At 37.3% G+C, this 23,396-nt stretch overlaps 1 protein-coding gene across 3 annotated transcripts in view; it reads right to left on the bottom strand.

The window, feature by feature from the left end:
• The window catches only part of LOC150079783 (uncharacterized), a 168,754-nt gene that overhangs the window by 113,529 nt on the left and 31,829 nt on the right, over positions 1-23,396 (bottom strand). For all 3 annotated transcript variants that reach the window (XM_090382695.1, XM_090382694.1, XM_090382693.1), the window contains exons 2-3: positions 21,915-22,063; positions 6,793-6,861 (exon numbers count right to left, since the gene is read on the bottom strand). In XM_090382695.1, the coding sequence (XP_090238821.1) occupies positions 6,793-6,861; positions 21,915-22,063 (218 nt within the window). The remainder of the gene's footprint in view (positions 1-6,792; positions 6,862-21,914; positions 22,064-23,396) is intronic.

The following is a 23,396-nucleotide window of genomic DNA, read 5'->3' on the forward strand; positions in this document are numbered from 1 at the left end:
TCAATTACATGGTGGGGGGGGACTACAGCAGAATGAAATATTTCTTCAACTCTATTAGCTAAAGAAGCAACTATATATTAAGGATTATGAATGGAAATTGTTTAAGGGATTTATCCTGAAAGTCAATAACACATTCATTCCAGTGGAGAAGTATGCAGATAATTAGACTACAGTGAGAAACTGGACAATTAGCATATTTGTAATCTCTCTCTCTCTGATTGGGCAAGTTGTACAAAAGCTAAATACGATAAATCAGCTTCTTCCAATCACTTCCCAGTCTTTTCCCGCTAGTAACTTATATATATAGTAAAATGGACACAGAGAGCTAAGAATGGGAACAAAGAATTCTCCTCATCTATTAATACAAAAAAGAACAGCAAATCAGACAGCCCCCATTCCCATCTTTACAGGGTCAAGTGGTGAATTTAGAGACAATCCAGATGAACTGAATATATACATTGCAACAATCCTTACAACTGAAGAATGGAACTGACAGCTTGTTTGAACAAGGGGTAAATAGTGAAACAATGTCAGTTTTCTGGAAAATAAAGGATATAACAATTTCCAAAACACATTAATAGGTTAAACAATTGAAGGAGGGCAAGTACTTACCAAACTGAAAACAATGATTAGTTTTGAATACTGGATCTTTAAGAAGGGTGAATATTAAAACTGGCCACCCTTAAACCCATTCTAGCTCATTCATTTTTAATAACTGTAATCATACATTCACAATGTATATGATCTTGCTTTTTTAATTTTTTTCATTAAATTCATGATTAAATTAGTGATTGGCTCTACTGACATTTGTCAATATTTATGATTTTTATTACTTGGAGAATTTCTTCTTTTAATTTTAGGCACTAAATTCTTAAATCACTCCTTTCAGTTCAAATATAATAATCAATATACTATAATAATCATCACTGTCATATCTTAAGCATAAAACTTTGAGCTGTATTTTACTGAATTATCAGGTACTGATAATTCAGTAAAATACAGCTGCACTGATTAAAGCAACATATTAAAATGAGCTGTTACTACATTAATTGGTATTTATACTGCTATTTCATATTCTAATGCTGTTTTGAAAAGAGATCATTTGGTCTTGGAGTAAATGTTTTACATAATTCTCACTAAAGGTGAAATATGGAAAGTTAGTCACTGTCTAGGAAATATCAGTTCATGTTTTCTTATTAATTCCTTTTAAACAATATTAAAAGATAAAAATCAGTCAGTGAAGTATAAATATGAAAAGTAATTTCAGAAAAAATTACTTAACTGTTTTTTTGCTGTAAAAGTTAAAAATATTCTTATCCAAATTTAAGGCACCATAGGTTTAAATAAGTTGGACGCACTGAACCTCAGAATTGCCAAGTTCATATGTAGGCAGATTTTCTCATCTGTTTTGTTTATTGTTTAAAGTTATTTTATTATAAGAAGTCAGATGGTAGAACTAGACAAACTATTAGAGGGGGTGGATAGGTGATATGTGAAGGTTTTTTTTTTTTTTTCCTTTGGCTGATGCTGTATAAGCTTGCTTTCTTGCATTGTTTGTCACTACTAATATCAATACAAAGAATGTTCGATAACCTTAAGACCTATTGATCCAATTTGTTTTTTATTACTTATTTTTTTTTAAACACAGGAAACATGGAAAACTTCCAATTAGCGGACTGATGTTTTGTTTGAAGGTCTGTTTTTGTAAATACTGGATAATGATTTTGAATTTGAACCTGTTCTTTTCAAGGTCCATTCAAAATGACCATTTCAATATGATCTGCTGTTAAAAAGTTGGGAACAAATAAGTTTAGACAATCTTTTCATGTTCAAAATATCACATATAACAGTTTGGCAAATTCCACATATTCTGACCTCAGAAGATATCGCTTTAATTCTAATTTAGTGATTAACCTAAAAATGGCTTCTAATGTGGGAGCCATTGCAAGTTGTTTTTAGCATCACTACCTACTGTGAAAAATTCTAAACATTTAGATTACATAATAAGATAGTTTTTTCTTATTCAATGCCCAGGTATATTTAACAACCAATCTGAACATTTGTTTTTACCTACTAATCTGTATATTACTTCTAGTCTCTTCCAATTACTAACTTATATATATAGTAAAAAGGATAAGTAGCTAAAGAGAATATTATTAATGTATATTAGCAGTCACAAAACTGATGTCAAGAAGAATGACACATCTGATACTACATTAATAAATTTAAAAAATTTCATCATCAGAATGACTGCAAAAGGTTTTGATATACAGTGCTATGGAGGTGATGTCAGCAGGCTCGTAAGCAACCATGTGACAGAAGCCACTGGGAAATAACTTGGTAGAATTTAACATAGCACAATTAGGATAGTAATTTGAATCCTAGTGGAAAGGAATTTAAAAAAAAAAAAATCGCCCCTGTTACAATAAGGAAGCCATGACTCTACAAACAGGAAAGAGGAGGGAGAGAAGGAACTATCTCCATCTTTGCTAAAAGAAATGGTATTACCTATGAACAAGCAGAAACTTGTTCTAATCAATCACTCTAATAAAGAGAATGTTCTACAATTCTTAATACGCCAATTCATTAAAATTTTGTGTATATTTATTGTAGCATGTATGGTACTGAGTTCTTAATTTAGTTTCTGCCACACTGATAGGAAGCACTCCACTTCACTTTGGCAATCAAAACTATCTGATATCCACACATAAGTGTTCTAATGACCAAGCTGTTATGGAGACCAACATCTAAGAGGTGAAAACACCACAAATAAAATCTTTCACAAATAATAATAAAAGGGTGTGATTAGCCCAGTGGTTACAATGTTGGACCAGCAATATCATGGACCAGAACTTGATCCTGCAGCGAAAAAAATAAAAAATACAAAAGTCCCTTCAATGACTCTACCACCCCAAGTGACGGCAGAGGCAGAAAGTGGTGCCACCTGGTGCCGATCCAAATAACTAACACTCACCACTAGATACAAAAGTCAAAACTAAACAGGTCCACTTTCCATAGCTGGATGAAGATGAGGAGTAGAAATACTGCACATATTACATCGAGTGTGGCACAGAAGAGTCTCTCATGTTTAGGCCTTAGAAAGAGGGGTCGGTGTGAATAATCAGAGATAGGTCTCCTGTGGACAACAGTGGAGCAAGTGGCAGTCGCCTGTATGGCTACCACAAGTGAAGGGCAAGACCACCAAGCCCAACCAACTGAAAGTTCTTCCTGCACAACTGAACATCCAGTAAAGAAGATTGAGCCAACGTATTAAGTGGAGCCTCGAAATGAATACATTCATCATGCAAGATTACTACAAAGTAACAAAGCTAGAGACAGACACAACAACATACAGTTCAAAATTACACACCAAGTGGTTAGGATAGTTCCCAGCTGTTCAGGTCACCAAACAGTCAATAGCAGACCAGAGACAAACCATGGTCACAAAGAACCTGATAGCTACTGCAATTTTGGAAAAAAAAAAAAAAAAAAAAAATCAATAAGCACGATGTGAGTGACCAATTACAAAGAACAACGAATACAAACACAGCTGAACCAGAACTGGAGGAGGAATACCAAGTAAAAGAACTACAACCCTGAGCAACTGAAGTATAAACAGATGAAGTTGCGACATCCAGAACAGAAGAGTGGAAGGAAGCTCTGGCAGAATTCGAGGGCACAGACTCCACAAAGTGACCCACACTATACCGAAGTAGAGATCCAACAGAATCCAGGGACAAGTCACAGACCATTTCAATTAGCAAATAATACCAGATTACCTCAACGACAATGAGTAACACTAGACACTATCTGTACAGCCATTTACCGTGCGCTGTAGCAGCCACAAGGATGAATGGAAGAGAAACCAGACACCAACAGAAGACAAAAAGCAAAGGCAAGGAACCACCAGCCTGGGAAATAAGGCTAGCGTAGAAGATAGAAGAGATAAGAGAAGATAGGCCAACTGACCTAGTACTAATGGGGTAACAGAAGTAAGAAGCTGGTCAGAAAAGTGAAGATCATCCTCAAAAAAGACAGCATCAACAGTACATGAGACCTATAATCAGAGGATCGAGGCATACCTTGACGCTCAGCAAGAGACTTTGCCATTACAGGGAGAGTGTCCAGAGGAAAACAAACAACAGGATATTTGATGAAAATCAGAAAGCCTTCTACAATAGACAATAGGAGAAGGAAAGCAACGGATGCATTCAAGGAGTTCTGGGGCAAAAGAGGAGCAGCAAAGTTAGCCAAAATGCTGTTCCCTGTGAATAGATATCTGGCATAAGAAACCTAAGGGCGTACAAGAGATGACAGAATGGGAGATTTGGGAGGAAGAAGTACAGTCAATCAGGAAGTCCCATAACTGTTGAACCACAGGAATAAATAATATCCACAACTACTGGCACAAGAAGTTCAGCTGCACACACAGGCACAGAGCGGAGCAGTTCACCCAGATAATACGGCACCCTGACATAATCCCAGAGTCCGACTCAAGGAATCACATACCCGAAAGCTAAAGACAAAAACACCACAAACCCAGTGAAGTACAGATCAATCACCTGTCTCCCAACAATGTACAAGATCCAGACCAGCTGCATAACTAAGATGATATCAGACCATTGGAGAGCCAGAACATCATGGCCAAGCAGCAGAAGGGATGTAAGCAAATGAGCAAAGAATGTAAGGAGCAAATGACCACTGATGTTGCAGTTATCAAGCAAGCTAACAAGAAGCACCACAACCTGTACACCGCCTACAACTACCACAAAGATTGACTCCATGCCCCATAGCTGGCTGATAGAGACATTGAAGATCTAAAACGGCGATCCAACACTGACAATTCCTAGAAGGAAGCATGGTGAAATAGAGGACTACCGTCGGGGTCAAGAACACCACTACCAGACCAATCCCAATCAGAAGAGGAATTATGCAGAGAGAGAGAGAGAGAGAGAGAGAGAGGTCCTGAGCTCACTATGGTTCTGTCTAGCACTCAACCCACTGTCTACCATGCTCAATAATAGCAAGGAGAGTTATACCCTAAAAGAAGAGAGGAAGAACCTGTACACCTTCTCTGACCTGATGTAAATGGATGCTTCAAACTCTATGCCACAACCGAGAATAAACTCCAACAGCTACTCTGAATCACCATAGAGTTCAGTACTGACATCAGGATGTAATTTGGCCCAGACAAATGCAAGACTCATGGATTCAATCAAGGACATCCAGTTGGAAGAAATTATCAGCTGAACACCAGTGAAGGCCTATAATCAGAGAATCGAAGAATACCTTGACACCCTCAAGCAAAAACTGAAGCCATGACAGAGGTTGAGACCTACACATATCTTGGGGATAATGTGGGCCTTCAAGGCCTGCCTGACTGAGAAATACCATCAGAAACTGAGAAGTCTGCTAAATTCAAAGCTGAATGGAGGAAACATGGTCACAGCCATAAAAAAATTACACAGTCCAAGTACTAACATACTCCTTTGGGATCATAGATTGGACCACCATATCACCAGGATAATGATGATGGTGATGAAGAGCTGCCAACACCACCCGAAGTGGGCCATTGAGAGACTGATCATAGCCCAGAAAGGTGAATGGAGGGGACTGACTGACCTCATTGAACAAAAAAAGGCGGTGATTAAGAATCTGCAGGATTACTTCCAGGAAAACACAGCACCAATCTACCAAGCCATAAGAAAGGTAGACAAATGGCACACAACACTTAACCATAACAAGGATACCCAAGTCACAGATAGAAGAAACAAAGAAAGATGAGTGAAGAAGGCATTCCATGGCAGACACTACAATAACCTCCATCAAGAATACATATATAAGTTGGCTTCCAATACTCTGTTCACGGATGGAAAGCTCTTCCCCGAGACTGAAGGATTCATGCTTGACTCATGGATTGCATAAAAAGTAATCAACACAAGAAACTACAGAAAACACACTGCAAGGACCTCGAAGTGATAGATGACATATGTTGACAAAGTCATCTTTGGTTCCAGAAACAATCTAGCACATCACTGAGAGATGCAGAGTGATCAAACGGAGACAGAGTATACTCACAGACAAGAACAGGTGACTAAGATAATAAATCAGAAGCTAGCTAGGAAATACCCATTGATCAAAGAAAGCGTACCATATTACAAGTATGAACCCCAGGCTGTACTAGAGACCCATAATCAAACTAAACTGAGACTGTACCATAATAATGGACAAGACGATCCAGCACAACAGACCAGGCATAACCCTCATCAACAAGAAGGAAAGAGCTACCTACCTGATTGACACAGTGCAGCCCAACACCAGCGACCTCTAGAAAACCTATAAAGAAAAGATCAGGAGGTCCACAGACCTAAGGCAGGAAGTCAGAGATATGTGGCATAGAGAACAAGTAATGAACATCCTGGTCACCGTGTCAACCACTGGCATGGTATCAAAGAGCTTCCATAAGAAGCTAGCAGCAATAGGTCTCCCAAAAACCACTTACATGGAACTCCAGAAAGCTGCAATTCTGAACAACTGTAGGTTAGTAAGAGTTGCTCAACCAACAGTAATAACAATAATAGTAACTCAACACAATCAACCGCCACATGTACTTGGTACCAGTAAAAGTCACAGGGCAGAAAAAATCCCATAAAGGAGAAAATGTTTTAGATAATAAAATTTAAAAAAAAAAAAAAAAGACCACTAGGTACCATTTTTCCTTTCTGCAATTATTTTATTTGTTTTTAATTCTACTGGTATAAAAATATTTGTGACTACAAGGATAGTGTTTACCTGAAGGTTTCACCTGCTGAGGCCTTTGTAATCTTGCTATGAGATGCAAGTCTGGTTTTGTAGGAGACACTGTAATTTTAACAGGAAATGAAATATTTAATACACACAGAATTACAAAAATTATTTATAAAACAAAATAGTTTTACTGGAAAATTTTATAATTAATATAGTCTTATTAGTTATCAAATGTTTTGGTCAGGAACATGACAAAGTACTGAAAAATATCCAACTAAAAATTAACTTCAAGCCCTATTTTATTTACAATTCTCAAAGCTTACATAAAACATTCAAATATTAAACTGTTAAGAAAATAAAACATTGTCTTTATAATGGGAGATTTTAACTTCGCACATATTGACTGGAACTTGTAGGTGGTCACTTGCACACTAGTAAGGCTTTTGTGGATTTATTTGGTTGATTGTTTTCTACAGCAGAATCTTCGAAGGGAGTAATACTCTTGATATGATCATCAGTAGCAATTCTTCATGCATTAAGAATCTGAAGATAAAGAAACCACTAGGTGGCAGTGATCAGTGTGCTGATATGCAATTTACTCAAATATGTAACTACTATCAGGAGTAAAGGGAAGGGTTTTTGCGTTCGTAAAGGTGATTACAGTGGTTTGAGACAGTATTTAAATTGTATACAGTGGGACCAACTGATGATGTTACCAACAGCAAATTCTAAGAATTAATTCTTAGAATTTGAATGATGTTACCAACAGCATTCAAAGAATTAATTTTGAAAGTTTTCATACCAACTAAGAAATATTGTTCAAGGTTTAGGCCTAAATGGATGTCAAGATGAATTAATGGGACTTGTGGTGGGGAAGAAAAATGCATGGGATCCATATAAATTACAGTCGAACTTAGTTATAACGAGCATTAAGGCACCAACAAAATTTCCTCGTTATAACTATTACTCACTATATCAGTGATAAGTTAAATCTACCTCCTCCTATTTTTTACAATTCTCAATAACTTTATAAAAAGATTCAATAACTTGAATCTAAAAAAATAACACTAGTATATACCTACATATTACAGGAACTCCCTGACTTACATAAGGGTTGCGTTCCATGGAATGCTATGCAACACTCGCAACTGTGTTGCTGAATTGATTGAATCAAAAAATAAATGTTCGATGAACATGTAAATAAAATTATTCATTGTATTTATATTCAATTTTTTTTATCTCATGTGTAGGGAAAAAAAGCGTGCAATTTAAAAAAAATTTCAAAATTATAAAATTACAAAAAAAGAGAGAAGACAGGCATAACGCCAGTAAGTTTTACCTCTCGAGCATCGTTGTTGCCAGAATTTACGTCTTCAGCTGATAAGTATGCCGCTGCAGAGGTTGAGGGCTGTGGAGATTCAGAAGGGGTCGGCCGTTCAACCATACGAAAGAACATATTAATGGAATCCTGGATGGTGGCTTTTTTCTTTCCATTGTAGATTTCTTTCTAGCAAGCAAGCATATCATTCATCCCTCTGTTAACTTTTAAGAATCGTTCGCTGTTGGGATCCATCTTCTCAAACCTCGCCATTGCCGATGCAATTTTACGAAATGCCAGTGCCATCTCTCTGGTGATAAAGCATCTCGACTCTTCACTATTGCTGCCGGCAAGTCAAGTTCTTCGTTAGATAATTCCTTCTCTTCTTCCTCTAACTCCTCCAAGTCTTTGCATCAACCTCCAACTGAAGTAGCTCTGCAACCTTCACAATCTTATCTATAACCTCTTCATATGATTTGTCTTTTTCAAACTCTCCTAAGCCTTTTACGTGCCGTGGGCATATTTTCTTCCATGCTCCATTTAAACAACTTTTTGTAATTTCTGCCCAGGCCTTATTAATGTTTAAGATGGCGTGGTAAATATTGTAAAATTTCCAAGTCTCTTAACATAAAATTTTTCTTTTTGTCTACTGTAGACAATGCCTGAGCAAATGTTGTGTAAATAGCATGCTTTAAAATTTGAAATAACACCCTGATCCACAGGTTGGATGAGTGAAGTCATGTTTGGTGGTAATAATATGATTCTCACGTTCGAATTGAAATCATCTACATGCGTAGAATGTCCAGGAGCATTATCTAATAGAAGCAAAATTTTGAAAGGAACGTTGTTGTCTTTACAATATTTTTCAACCTCAGGAATGAAGCAGCATTTAACTCTCAAAGAGAGATATGGTTATCCATGCTCTCTGTTTTTATCGGAAATGCACGGGTAGGGTGGCTTTATTGATGCCCTTAAATGCACAAGGATTTCCAGAATGGTACACAAGCAGTGGTTTTAATCTGTAATCTCCCGCTGAATTAGCCCCAAGCAAGAGTGTGGCCCTGTGGTCCTATCTTTTAACACCTTGAAACCTGGCATTGTATGTTTCTCTTTGGCACTGTATGTTTGATCCGGCATTTTTTTCCAATACAAAGCAGACTCGTCAAAGTTAAAAAATTGCTGCATTGAATAGCCGCCTTCATCAATAATTTTTTCCAACACATTAATTTAATGTGTTGAAACTTTAATGTTCAACTTTAATTTTTTAATGTTTACTTTAATGTTTTGGAAACCAGTGTGATGCTTAAATCTATTAAGCCACCCCTGCTTGCCACGAACTTGGCTTGAGGTTTGCCATACTTATCCTTAATATCTTTATAAATACTTCTTGCTTTTGCTTGAATGGCCATTAGACTCAGGGGCACTCGCTTCTGAATCTGATTTTCCATCTATATTATTAACAGCTGTTCCATCTTCAATATAGCAGTTTTGTGATCACTGTTGATCTTAAGTGCATTGATCCTTTGACATGTTCTTTTATACACGCACTGTCCTTTAAAATAGTATTCACTGTTGAAGCAGTGAGATCTAATTCCCGTGCAATAGATGACAAACTTTGTCCTGATTTGTACTTAATCATTTTCCTCTCAATTTCTAAATCAGTTTTGTTTCATTTCCTGGCACTACCACCACTTGCAATTTTTTGTTGCTCACTTTCCCTTCATAATTGTAATACATAAATAGGAACGAAGAGAAGGTTCTGAAAATTTGTTTTTTATATGATTGAAGATTTCAGTGAAGGGAAACACATTTCACCATAATAGCGTAAAAGTCTACACATTTGCAGTTATCAATATTATTGCAAATGCACTAAGATCGAGTTTACTACACATTTATAATTAGATGCACTAACAGAAAAGCCCAATAAACTGGAAAGTGCAAATTGTTTTTATTGTTTTTTTGGTCATGACCTCCAGAAACGTGCTTTGGAAAAATATCACAAAGGCATTCAAAATTGATCCTTATAATGGAAACATATGATAACGATGAAAGGGTGGTGCAATTTCCATTATAAATATGACCTTTTAGAGAGATAAATAGTTTAGTAATAACAGCAAAATATCCAACTTCCAAGGACTTGGAACGAATTACAAAAAAAAAAAAAAAAAACACAACAACACAACTGTGTTATTGGGTTCACATTACGATATTTATTTCAACGGGATGCAAAATAAGTTTCCCAATTTTTTTTTAAAAGTTTGCACCGGCCGGCTGCTGTTTTTTAGGAACATTAGCAACTAAAGCCATATTGCTCTGGGGATATGCAGTAGTCATTCCCTGACCTTTCCGCATCCTCCGTATTTGGTAGTCACGGGCTTGAACCCCGGTCCAATCAAGAAGCGTGTGCTACGCACTTGCACCAGCCAGCAAAAAGTTACGTAAAGTCGACATTCCGTAAGTTGATTATTACGCAAGTCGGGGAGTTCCTGTATTTGTATTAATAATGCTTGTATAAACTACAATGCACTTAATATTAAACACAATTTATTTGTCTGTAATTTTGAAACCATATCTTTAATACTAAACACAGTTTATTTCTCCGTAATTAAAAGCAACTAATTAATAATAATCATGATTTTTTTTTTTTTTTTTTTTTTGTTGGCATTGTAGATGTCATCGCCATTGAAATCGTTCCTGATTTCTGCCCAAACACAGTCAATCCATTCATTTGCCATTACTGGATCTGTAGATCGAGATTTTCTACTAATTTCTGCATAAACAATGTTATGTCTGTTTTTAAATTGATCCAGTCAACTGTTGTTACATACAAAATCGTCGCATCAAGTTTTTTAACAAATTTTTCCACTTAATCCTTCAAGATTGGACCATCTATTGAAAACCCAGCACTTCATTGCGTAGTGAACCATTAAAGCAATGCTTCATCGACACATGCAGTAACCACACACACTTTCTAAAATTTTTTCCCCCCAGTTATGTTCAATTACAGTGCCAATATGTAGATACGTTTATTCTTCTACAACGTCGATACTGTTGAAGAGGACCAGTTAGTTTAACTTCTGTTCCGGGTAAAATAATGGAGTTACTGGTTAAAGATGAATTGCAGGATCATCTAGACAAGACTGCAGCAATAATTCAGACACAGCATGGGTTTGTTAAGGGAAAGTCTTGTCTGACAAATCTGATAAGATATTATGATCTGGTTACAAAGGAACTGGATGCAAAAAATAATTTTGATATCATATATTTGGATTTCAGGAAAGCTTTTGACACTGTTGCGCATGGAAGACTACCGTACAAATTGGAGCAGAATGGTATTAAGGGTAAGTTGCTACAACGGATAAAAGGATGGTTGAGTGGGAGAAGACAGAGGGTGGTAATCAACGGGTGCTGCTCTTCTTGGACTAATGTTATTAGTGGAGTCCCACAGGGTTCGGTGTTGTTTTGTATATTTATCAATTATATTGATGAAGGTATATCAGGCTTAGTGTCGAAGTTTGCAGATGATACAAAGGTTGGCAGGGTTGTTAATGACAGTAATGGCAGTGTGCTACTGCAACAGGATCTAGATAATTTGGGCAGATGGGCTAAGAAGTGGCAACTGAAGTTTAACCTTGACAAATGCAAAGTACTGCATATGGGTAAAAGTAACCCCAGAGAAACGTACCAACTGTGTGGAACTACACTTAAGGTGGTAGAAAACGAAAAAGACCTGGGAGTAATTACGCACTCAGCCATGAAGTTTTCTGAGCAATGCAGACAGGCTGCCAGGGAAGGTCATGGGGTGTTGACAATGATTACAGGAATTTTGCTAGCAGTGAAAAGAAGTGATTGTCCCTCTGTATAAGGCAATGGTCAGGCCACGTCTTGAGTACTGCGTGCAGGTCTGGAGGCGTCATTTTAGGAAGGATGTAGGATTTGCTTGAGCATGTACAGAGAAGGGCAAGAAGATTGGTGAGGGGAACGAAGGGGATCCTTCTTACCAGGAGAGGCTTAAGTTCTGCAAATTGCAGCAGCTGGAGACCAGACACCTGCAAGGTTTGTTATTGTTTGTTTGTTTGTTATTTGGTTTTTAGGAGCATTAGCAACTAAGGCCATATTGCTCCAGGGATATGCGGTGGTCATTCCCTGACCTTTCTGCATCCTCCGTATTTGGTGGTGACGGGCTCGAACCCCGGTCTAATCAAGAAGCGTGTGCTATGCACTGCTGCTCCTTCCCACCTGGCTACGGAGGCGCCACCACCTGAAAGGTGATCTGTTTGAGGTGTATAAGGCCTTGAATGGGTTGATCATGCAGAATTCTGATGGGATTCTTCTACTTGTTCAGATTACGAACCTAAGGGGGCATAAATTGAAAAAGGACAAAGGTAGAATAGATGTGTGGAAATTTGCCTTTAGCCAGCAGGTGGTTAATTGCTGGAACAAACTTCCATCTGTCGTTGTGGAAGTTGATAGGTTAATTAAATTTAAGGAGGAACTGGACAAACATTTACAGGGGATTGTTTAGTAATTTTTTTTTTTTTCCGGCTGATGCTGTATAAGCTCATACACAATGCTTTCTTGCATCACATGCCATTACTACTAACTGATTTTACTTTAAAATGATAGTAAAGTGATCTACATACAATCAATTATCATTTCCAAAATTCTTTGATGTCTTGAAATAAATTTACGGTTCAGTGAATACAAGACAATCTGTAAATAGGGTAATACAACCATAGAAATTACAAGCGGAATGCCAATGCACTATTGTAAAGTCCCTGTTCACGAAAGGACAAGGTTAGGTCATAAACAAGCCCGTAATTCAATGCGGGTAGTCATAAAAGCTAAGTTGCCCCTTTCATTTTTGTCTATTCCAAGAATTGGGTTATTTCGACTACCCGAGCAATTATAAATGTTTGCATAGTTACTAAAATTTGTACAGTATATCCGTGTAGTACGCTCGTTATAACAGTGAGTGATTGTATGGGAATATGTGTAAATTAAATCATTACGGCTTTTTGCTTGTTACAGCCGTGATCTCGTTATTTCCATGCTCGTTATAACGAAGTTCAACCGTATCAGGTGACACAGGAGCATAGGGTAGATATAAGCTGGCTGGTAATCAAGTCACAAAGGAGGTTAAGCAGGAGAAGGCAAATAACAAGAAATCTCTGATACAAAGAAAAGTAATGTGCTCGTGCCAGCATATTTACTCCCACCTCTGTTAAAACCATCTGGTTTTAACAAAGGTGAGAGCAGAGATCGGCAAAGCTCTGGCAAGAAACCAGCATGCATGACTACTGTTTAGACAAGAAGCAAGTTATCTCCTCTTAGTCTGTTCAAAATCTAACTAGGACTGATTAATAACTGCTTTAATTGTTTCAAACTTTGGTGAAGGCAGAAAATGAACCTGGAAAATTGGATGCAAGCCAATTACATTATGAAATGTTCTTATCTTGAACAATCTTAGTGCATTTATTGGAAATGCAAAGGTTTAGATAAAGGTTGAGATTTTAAGGAGTGTAGAATAAAAGATCTCATTCATACAAGAATAATTTGACTGACTTGATCTGAGAAAACACTGATATGAGAAGATTTCAATAAGAAATTCCACCAAAGAAAAGAAGAATAAAAATCTCACAGATTATCTCATTTTGCATCCTTGCCAAACAACATGAGGATTAGAATGGCCATGAGAGAAAGGCTCTGTTGGAGAAGAGACTATCTCCAAGTTGAGATATGAGGTGCTTATAGGACTGCATATTTTGAAAGGAAAAAAAGCAAGAGTGCTGGTATTCTGGTAGGTAAATGAACGATATCTGTGCAAGGTCATTAGTAATTGCAAAAGCCTCAGCATCTCAACTAACTGGGTCCGTGCAAGTAGAAAATTGAAGCCAGCTGGATTTATGATCATGGAAAATTACCATGTTAGGAAAGTTGGCCTGGAGAAAGAGTTTCAAAGAAAGAAAGTCAAAGAGTTCCAAGTAATTAGTGAAGTTGGAGGAATGACAGAGGCAATAATAGTTAGGACAATAGTTAATAGTTAAATAATGGTTAGGAGATGTTCACAAAGGAACTGAATGTCAAAATAATTTTGATATTCGTAATTTTTATTTTGTTTTCGTAAAGGCGACTACGGTGGTCTGAGACAGTATTTAAATTCTATACGGTGGGACCAACTGATGATGTTACCAACAGCAAATTCAAAATGGAAAGCATTCAAAGAATTTATATTGGAAGCTACTAGGCTTTACATACCAACAAAGAAATATTGTTCAAGGTTAAACCTAAATGGATGTCAGATGAACTAATGAGACATGCTGCAGAGAAGAAAAATGCATGGGATACAAATAAATTAATGGGTGACATGGAAGCCTATGATGGATATAAGCTGGTCTGCAACCAAGTCACAAAGAAGATTAGGCAGGCAAAGGCAGATGAGAAATCTTTGGCAAAGGATGCAAAGAGTTCTTTAGCTATGTAAACTCTAGAAGGAAAGTTATGAATCAGATTGGTCCACTGGATATTGATGGTTCAACTGTTGATGATGCAAATGTGACCTCAATCCACAAAGGAGGATCAAAGAGAGACAAGTAATTATAGACCTGTTAGTTTAACTTCTGTTCCAGGGAAATTAATGGAGGCACTGGTTAAAGAAGCACTGCAGGATCATCTAGACAAGACTTCAGTTATAGCTTGGACACAGCATGGTTTTGTTAAGGACAAGTCTTGTGTGACCAATTTGATTGGATACTATGAGGTGGTCACAAAGGAACTGGATGCAGGGAATAACTTTGATATCAAATATTTGGTATCAAAGAAAGACTTTTGATACTGTTGCACCTGGAAGACTGCTGCACAAATTGGAGCAGTGTGGCATTGGAAGCAAATTGCTGCTATGGATAAAGGGATGGTTGAGTGGGAGAAGACAGAGAGTGGTAATCAATGGACAGAGCTGTTCGTGGACTAATGTTATTAGTGGAGTCCCTCAGGGTTCAGTGTTGGGTCCATTGTTGTTTTCTGTATTTATAAATGATACTGATAATGGTATATCAGGCTTAATGTCCAAGTTTGCAGATGATACAAAGGTTGGCAAGGTTGTAAAGGACACTAATGACAATAATCTGCTGCAACAGGATCTAGAAAAGTTAAGCAGATGGGCTGAGAGGTGGAAAATGAAGTTTAACATTGACAAATGTAAAGTACTCCATATGGGAAGCAGTAACACCAGAGTAACGTATCAACTCTGTGGTACTACACCAACAAGGTATAAGGTATGTTCGTGTCAGACGGCACCTGGGATTTCTCCCATTTCCGCGTGTGTTCGCTGTATCGAGAACAGTACACTGTCAAGCCAGAGACTTGAAAGTGTGTGGGCCATGTCTGTGCAGTGTGATGTGTTGTGCCCATTGTTTGTCCGGCTTATTGGCTGCCAGGCCCCTAGTGGGGCCTGACATTGCCCACACCTTGCCACGTGGAGCCGGGTGTGTCCAGTATCACAACAAGTTACTCTGGCAGGTTCTGCACCTAGTTTTCTGGGATTTCAGTGGCTAGGACCTGAAAAAAAAAAAAAAAAAAAAATACTACACTGACAGTGGTAGAGAATGAAAAGGACCTGGGGGTGGTAGATGACTTCCATCAACCGGTGAAATACCACCACTTTGCTTATTGGAGGCTTGAAGTGGTGAAACCCATGTTTAGTCTCTAGAGCAAAGTTTCCGGCATCCCCCCCCCCATACTTCTCCTTCAACCCATGCACGGTACTAAGTACTATAGGTTTTGATACCTTTCGTGTTTTCATAAAAAAAAAAAAAAAAAAAAAAAATGAAGTTTCTTGAGCAGTGCAGATGGTCTGCAAGAATAATGGTATATCATTAACAAGACTCATGGTCTCTTGTTAATGATATACAAGATTTTTCTAGCAGGGATAAGGAGGTGATTATCCCCTTGTATAATGCAATGGTCAGGCTGCACCTTGAGTACTGTATACATGTCTGGAGGCCTCATTTTAAGAAGGATGTAGAGCTGTTGGAACAGAACAAGTACAGAGAAGGGCAACAAGATTAGTGAATGGAACGAAGGAAGGATTAAGTTTTGCAGATTACAGTGTCTGGAGACTAGGCACCTGCGAGGTGATCTGACTGAGGTGTATAAAGCCTTGAATGGTTTGAGCCTGCTCAATGCTGATGGAATTCTTCCTCTTGTTCAGATTAATCACCTGAGAGGGCATAAATTCCAATTGAGGAAAGACAGTTGTAGGATAGATGTGCAGAAGTTTGCCTTTAGCCAGCAGGTAGTTGATTGGTGGAACAGACTTCCATCTTTTGTTGTGGAAGTTGATAGCCTAAATAAATTTAAGGCTGAGCTGGACAGGTATTTGGAACGAACGCAGGGGTGAAATGGGAGTGGCTTTTTTTTTTTTTTTTTGCTGATGCTGCATAAGCTTGCTTTCTTGCATCATATGCCTCTACTAATGCTAATATCATATACTTGGATATCAGGAAAGCTTTTGACACTGTTGCACATGGAAGACTACTATACAAATTTGAGAGGTATGGCATTAAGGGTAAGTTTCTACAATGGATAAAGGGATGGTTTTGTGGGAGATGACAGAGAGTGGTAATCAATGGACACTGCTCTTCGTGGACAAACGTTATCAGTGGAGTTCCGCAGGGTTCGGTGCTGGACCCATTGTTGTTTTGTGTATTCATCAATGATATTGATGAAGGTATGTTAGGATTAATGTCCAAGTTTGCATATAATACAAAGGTTAGCAGGGTTGTTAACAACAGTAAAGACAGTATGCTACTCCAACTGGATCTAGATAAGTTGGGCAAATGAGCTGAGAAGTATGTTGAGCAATAACCCAAGAGAAACGTACCACCTATGTAGTAGTACATTCAAGGAAGTGGAAAATGAAAAAGACCAGAGGGTAATTGTACAGTCAAATATGAAGTTCGCGGAGCAGTGCAGACGGGCTGTCAGGGCAGGTCATGGAGTCTTGTCAATGATATATAGGAATTTTGCTAGCAGGGACAGGGAGGCGATTATCCCACTGTACAATGCAATGGTAGGTCACACCTAGAGTACTACAGGTCTGGAGGCCTTATTTTAGGAAGGACCTAGATTTGCTAGAACGAGTACAAAGAAGGGCAACAAGATTTGTGAGGGCAACAAAGGGGTGCTATTACCAAGAAAGGTTTAAGTTCTGCAAATTGCAGTGCCTGGAGAGTAGGCAACTGAGAGGTTTGTTTGTTATTTGGTTTTCAGGAGCACTAGGCCTGACGTAGCCCAGTGGTCAGGAGCGAGAGTGCATAGAACGCATTCCTTAAGTGGACCGGGGTCCAAGCCCGTGACTACTAAATACGATAAATATTTGTATTGACGATTTATTGTAAACACTACTGACTTTGTTGTCGTGCCAGAGTATAAATAGAAAAAAAAATAAAAAATTTATTTTTTATTTTTTTGCTTCGGTCATTCCCTGACCTTTCTGCATCCTCCATATTTGGTGGTCACAGGCTCGAACTCCGGTCTAATCAAGAAGTGTGTGCTATGCACTGATGCTCCTGCCCACCTGGATATGGGGGGGGCACCACCTGAGAGGTGATTTGATTGAGGTGCACAAGGTCTTGAATGGGCTGAGCAAGCTGAATGCTGATGGGATTCTTCCTCTTGCTCAGATTAAGAACCTGAGGGGGCATAGATTCAAATTGAGGAAGGACAAGTGTAGAATAGATGTGTGGAAATTTGCATTTAGCCAGCCGGTGGTTGATTGGTGGAACAGACATCTTTTGTTGTGGAAGTTGATAGCCTAAATAAATTTAAGGCTGAGCTGGACAGGCATTTGGAACGAATGGAGGGGTGAAATGGGAGTTTTTTTTTTTTTTTTTTGGCTCATGCTGCATAAGTTTGCTTTCTTGCATTACATGCCCCTTCTAATGCTAATGCAATAGAAGAATTTGAAAGAATAGGGTAGAAAGATTAAGACTCAGATGATCGAAGAGAAGAGATTCCAAATTATTACTTCTCTCACAGGTAATATCAGAGTGGACATATGGACAAATACCATCTTTGAAGCAAAAGGAATCGCTCATCGAATAATTAAGACAAATGGTATGAGCAGTGGTGGAATCAACCAATAATTTGGATTCTATCAGAAAAAGTAATGGGGGGCTTTTTTATATTTATGAAAACCCTAAATATGAGACGTGTAAGAACTTACAATACTCAGTAATGTGCATGGGCTGAAGGTTGAGAAGATGAAAGAAGATACTTGACATGATTTGAATTTCTGTAGATTGTAATTTTGAGGAAACACATATTGAAGGTTGTTCCATAAAATGGAAGTTGAATGAATAAATGAGGAAAAAGAAAAGTTGGTTCTGTGAGTTTGAAGTTGGACAGTAAAGGATGTTGGTTGGTTGTGGCACGTGTTTGGACTGCTTTGAGAGAGAGAGAGAGAGAGAGAGAGAGAGAGAGAGAGAGAGAGAGAGAGAGAGAGAGAGAGAGCAGGAATTATAGAAGCCAATTCAGAAGAACAGTGAGTGCCCATGGAAGTAACTATAGAAAACACATGCAGCAGAAACAGAATGCCTATAAGACAGAGAATGGAGAGACTGTTATAGATGAGCCATTAATTAACCTAACTGCCCTCTTTTGAACAGAATATAGAAGTCCGAGAGAGGTTTTGGGGGCACCACCCCAGATGTGGGTCACGTCTTGGGAGTATCGGCTTGGCACACCTTGGATATCATCATTCTTCCCTTCTTAGTGATTTCTCTCTCTCTGAGTAACTCAGAAATTTTTTTTTTTTTTTTTTTTTTTTCTGGCTGGTGCAGCAAAAGCCTCAGGCTTTCTTGCACCATATAGCCAATATAATAATAATCCATGGTAGAATGGATTTGCAATTTTTACAGAGTAAACAGCTGTTTGGAAGAAAAGAAACACAAAGAACAAAAGAGAAAATCCAGTTTTTTATATGTAGACGAAGCAATATTTGTAAATGTATTTATGCTCTTATTAGAAGTCAGGGTAATTCTCAATAGAGATATATGATCTTGCATAGAAATCAGATTTGATTTGATTTGGTTTACTGGTGCAACAGCAACCTAGGCTATAATCCGCCAACCATAATAGAAATCAGTGTCATCGAAGATAAACACAGGAGCAGAAGAATCCTTGGCTGGCTGTAAGTGGATATGAACATAACTGAGATTAAAATTGAGACCATGTATATTTGTGAAACGAATGAGGAAGAGTTTGGGAGGTTTAGATATTTTTGCATATAAGTTTGTTCTATTAGTTTGACTAACAGAACAAAATCCTGTAGTCTCGATAAAATACTTTACTAAATCCAATGTTGGTAAAGAAAAGATGGGAGTGATGTATGAAGTGATGAAAATTTTTTTGATATGGTGTATACACAGAAGAATATACTCAGCTCCTTGACATAATGCGGCTTCAACAATGCTCGCCCCACCACATACGTACTACTATTTGGATTCCTTCCAGTCACTATCTGTCAGAGTAGCATAGTGAGATTATATAGTAGTTGATTAACTGCTACCTCCTTTTCATGATGGGTGTGGCTCGTTGTACTGTGCTGTTGGTATCTTATGGTCACTGAGTATTGGTGTTTCTCATTCTATCCTATACAGTTTTCCTGTTGCTGTAAACTGGCTCCTTGTGTCATCCTAACACACACACACACACACACACACACACACACACACACACACACACACACACACACACACACACACACACACACACACACACACACACACACACAGTTACTTCCTTTTTATGATGAGGGAGACTCATCTGGAGGTCACAACCATTGTGCAATCTTGGACTTTGCCTGACTTTTTTTTTGGATGAATCACCTGGTATGGTCATGTTGGGCTTCATTCCTATAGACTATATTAGATCTGACTGTGGGAGACTTATCTGGAGGTCACAACCATTGTGCAATCTTGGACTTTGCCTGACTTTTTTTTTGGATGAATCACCTGGTATGGTCATGTTGGGCTTCATTCCTATAGACTATATTAGATCTGACTGTGGGAGACTCATCTGGAGGTCACAACCATTGTGCAATCTTGGACTTTGCCTGACTGATGAGGGAGACTCATCTGGAGGTCACAACCATTGTGCAATCTTGGACTTTGCCTGACTGGCTTCATTCCTATAGACTATATTAGATCTGACTGTGTTCCCCCCCCCCCCCCCCGTGCATTATCCATAGATAACAGAGTGGGATTTATCAGTATGTGATACATTTGGAATGTTTGTACAGTCTGGTCCACTTTATGACAAAAAGGAGTGGATGGTTAAATTCTGCTATCTGCTGGGCTAAGAGGCCAACCACAACACATTTCAACACTTCACACTACAGAAACATATTCACCACTACATTGAGAGGCTTTGGTAGGTGCAATACCTTCACATACAAACAGTAGGGTTACTATAGTATAAAAAGCATATAATTTGCAGTTTTCACAGAGAAATTATATAATAACAGAATTTGAAGGAGGTGTATTAACAGTGAGTTTCAGTTCTGTGAATAGTTACAAGAATGAGTAAGACGACATTACTTTACAACCATGCAGTGCTTATGATTTGCCACTGAAAAAATTGAAGTCAGGTAAACAACATACTAAGTAAAAACTCTAAGCCTGGAAACTCATCAAAATATACAGGTCAAGTCATCGAAATGGCAGATAGTTCCCAGTGACAGTACCTACGACCATGCTGAAAAGACTTGCCTTTTTCACAGACTAAGAACAGAAGAAAAAAAAAAAAAAAAAAAAAACAAGGATAAAAATGTTCTCTCTGTTTTGCATATTTCCATACATTTCATTTGACTAATTTTTGCAATGAAAAATTTTGGACATTACACGCTATCTCATAAAGCTGTACTATTTTTTTAACTGTGTTCTCAATTTAAACTATCTGATGAGAATGCAGCATCATAGTTATCAGTCAGCAAATAATTATCAGAGCAGTGATGCCTTTTTAAATAAATGAGAGTTCCTACATGCTTCAACAAAGGACAGTGATGTTTATTTCAGAAGGGGAGCATCACATGACAACTTATTACTTGCAGTGTGATGCATCACTAGTTGAAAAGGTGAAGTTAGCTTCAAATATGAACTAAATCATGTTACCAAGATTTCTTGACAATCTAGAATAGAAAACCAGAAGGGAAACATTTCTTCTATTCTATATATTTCCAAAGTACTTATAACAATTTGTTTGATTTGTTAATTTTATAGTATATACTACAGAGCTATGGTGCTCAATACGTTCTATGTTGATATCAATATATGTAGAAGAATAAGAGGAATTTACCTCAATATGATACATTGAGCACTTCCGTATGATACTCTCCAGAAATTAAAATGAATAAAAGATTAACGCAAAATGATTACAGTAAAAAATCAATTGAACGCAATTCAAAAATTAACTAAAATTCAAAAAAAAACAAAAAAACAATTACAATCAATTAAAGTTAAACGTAAATTTAAAAAACGATTTTCCTTTCTTTCCTAAGGATTTTTTACTGTAATCATTTTGCATTAATCTTTTATTCGTTTTAATTTCTGGAGAGTATCATACGGAAGTGCTCTATGTATCATATTGAGGTAAATTTCTCTTATTCTTCTACAAATATTGATTTGTTAATATAGTTAATGACTTAAATGGCTAAAACTACAAAATGCAATTAATATAAAAAAATAAATATCATGCTGAAAAACTTACGAGGCAGTAGTTTTGATTTTTATTTAATGATTCAGTATAATGATGATAATTTCTAAATCAAGTACTTCTGTAATGAACTTACATATTTCTAGTTCATCCAATTTATTTACAAGAGCTTTTCTTGCTAACTGTAGCTCTTTATTTTCTGGATCTTCTATGTCTTTCCTTAGCCACTTGTAAGAATTTAAAGATATATCTTCTGAAGAAGTTTGTTTCGGTGATGTAAATAACCTATATAAATCAAATTTATTAATAATCTCAAAGACAACAAAATAGAAGATTTAAGAAACTGCATACTCAGAAATACGAGTCATCTTACTCAGATTCAAAAACAGAATATATACTTTACTGCTCTTCAGATTTAGACAACCATATCTGAAACTGCATCACACATCTAATGACACTACTCATTAAAACCTGGACCCACATCACTGACACCCCAATTAAGAACACTGACATGGCTGAACAGCTAAATGTACCCAGGCTCCCAAAGTTAATTGAATCGGACATTTAATGACTATGGTAGAAATGTTCATAGGAGTGATAATGACCAGAACATCTGGAATTTCTGTCAGTGGCAGAACCCTCCACCATTCTTGAGGTCTAACCCCACACTAATCCTGAAATACATTCATCTGAAAATTTGTGATCGTTTCCTACCTGCACAGGCACTTCCTAAAATATAGGCACTATGCAACTTGGAATTAACCTGCATAAAATGGCTACTGATTACAAATATTTTTACAATCTCCTAGAGAGGATCACTTCTATTCAACTGGAATAACTCCTTCCTAACTTTGTGGTTTAAACTGTGTTTCAGATTTACTAAAGGAATTCACCTCGTCAATTCAAAAAACACGCTGAATTTGAGTTGCAACAACAATTATTTTTCATATGTTGTTTGTTTGATCAAAATCCATGGTTTGATTTATCTTCCCTGCCATTGTTTTTTAGTTGTTATGTGCTACAGTGTTCTTATTTTTATCTCTTTATATTTTCATATTTTTTATATGCCTTTTCATTTTTGTGAATAATAATTTCTACACAAAAATGCGTATACACTAATATGTATTTATGTAACTTTTCCTTTTCCCAATTTCTTAATCAATTTTATCATTTCCTATCTCAATGAAAACTCTTTACCATGCTGGCATGTTGAGCATTAGCATTAGTTGAGGTATATTATGCAAGAAAGCAAGCTTATAGAGCATCAGCCAAAAAAACTTTCCTATTTCACCCATCCAGTCACTCCAAATGTTTGTCTAGCTCAGCCTTAATTATTGTTAATGTTCTTATTCACTGTCATTATTCAGTATTGTGCCCAGCTTTATGATATTAATCCATTCCAGAGACACCATCACATCGTGAAAATCTTGCAATGTGAACCCAGTAACACATTGTTTTTTGGCAATTCATTCGGACACCTCAAAGTTGAAATTTTCGCAATATAACTAAGCTATTTATCTCTCTAAAAGGTGATTTTTATAATGGAAAAATGTATATATTGATTATAAATAATATACTGATTAAAGCACAACACAAAAAATCACTTCCACTACAGAAT

The sequence above is a fragment of the Mastigoproctus giganteus genome, chromosome 10, assembly GCF_048544385.1.
Source record: "Mastigoproctus giganteus isolate SK-2022 chromosome 10, ASM4854438v1, whole genome shotgun sequence".
In the NCBI taxonomy this organism is placed as follows: Eukaryota; Metazoa; Arthropoda; class Arachnida; order Uropygi; family Thelyphonidae; genus Mastigoproctus; species Mastigoproctus giganteus.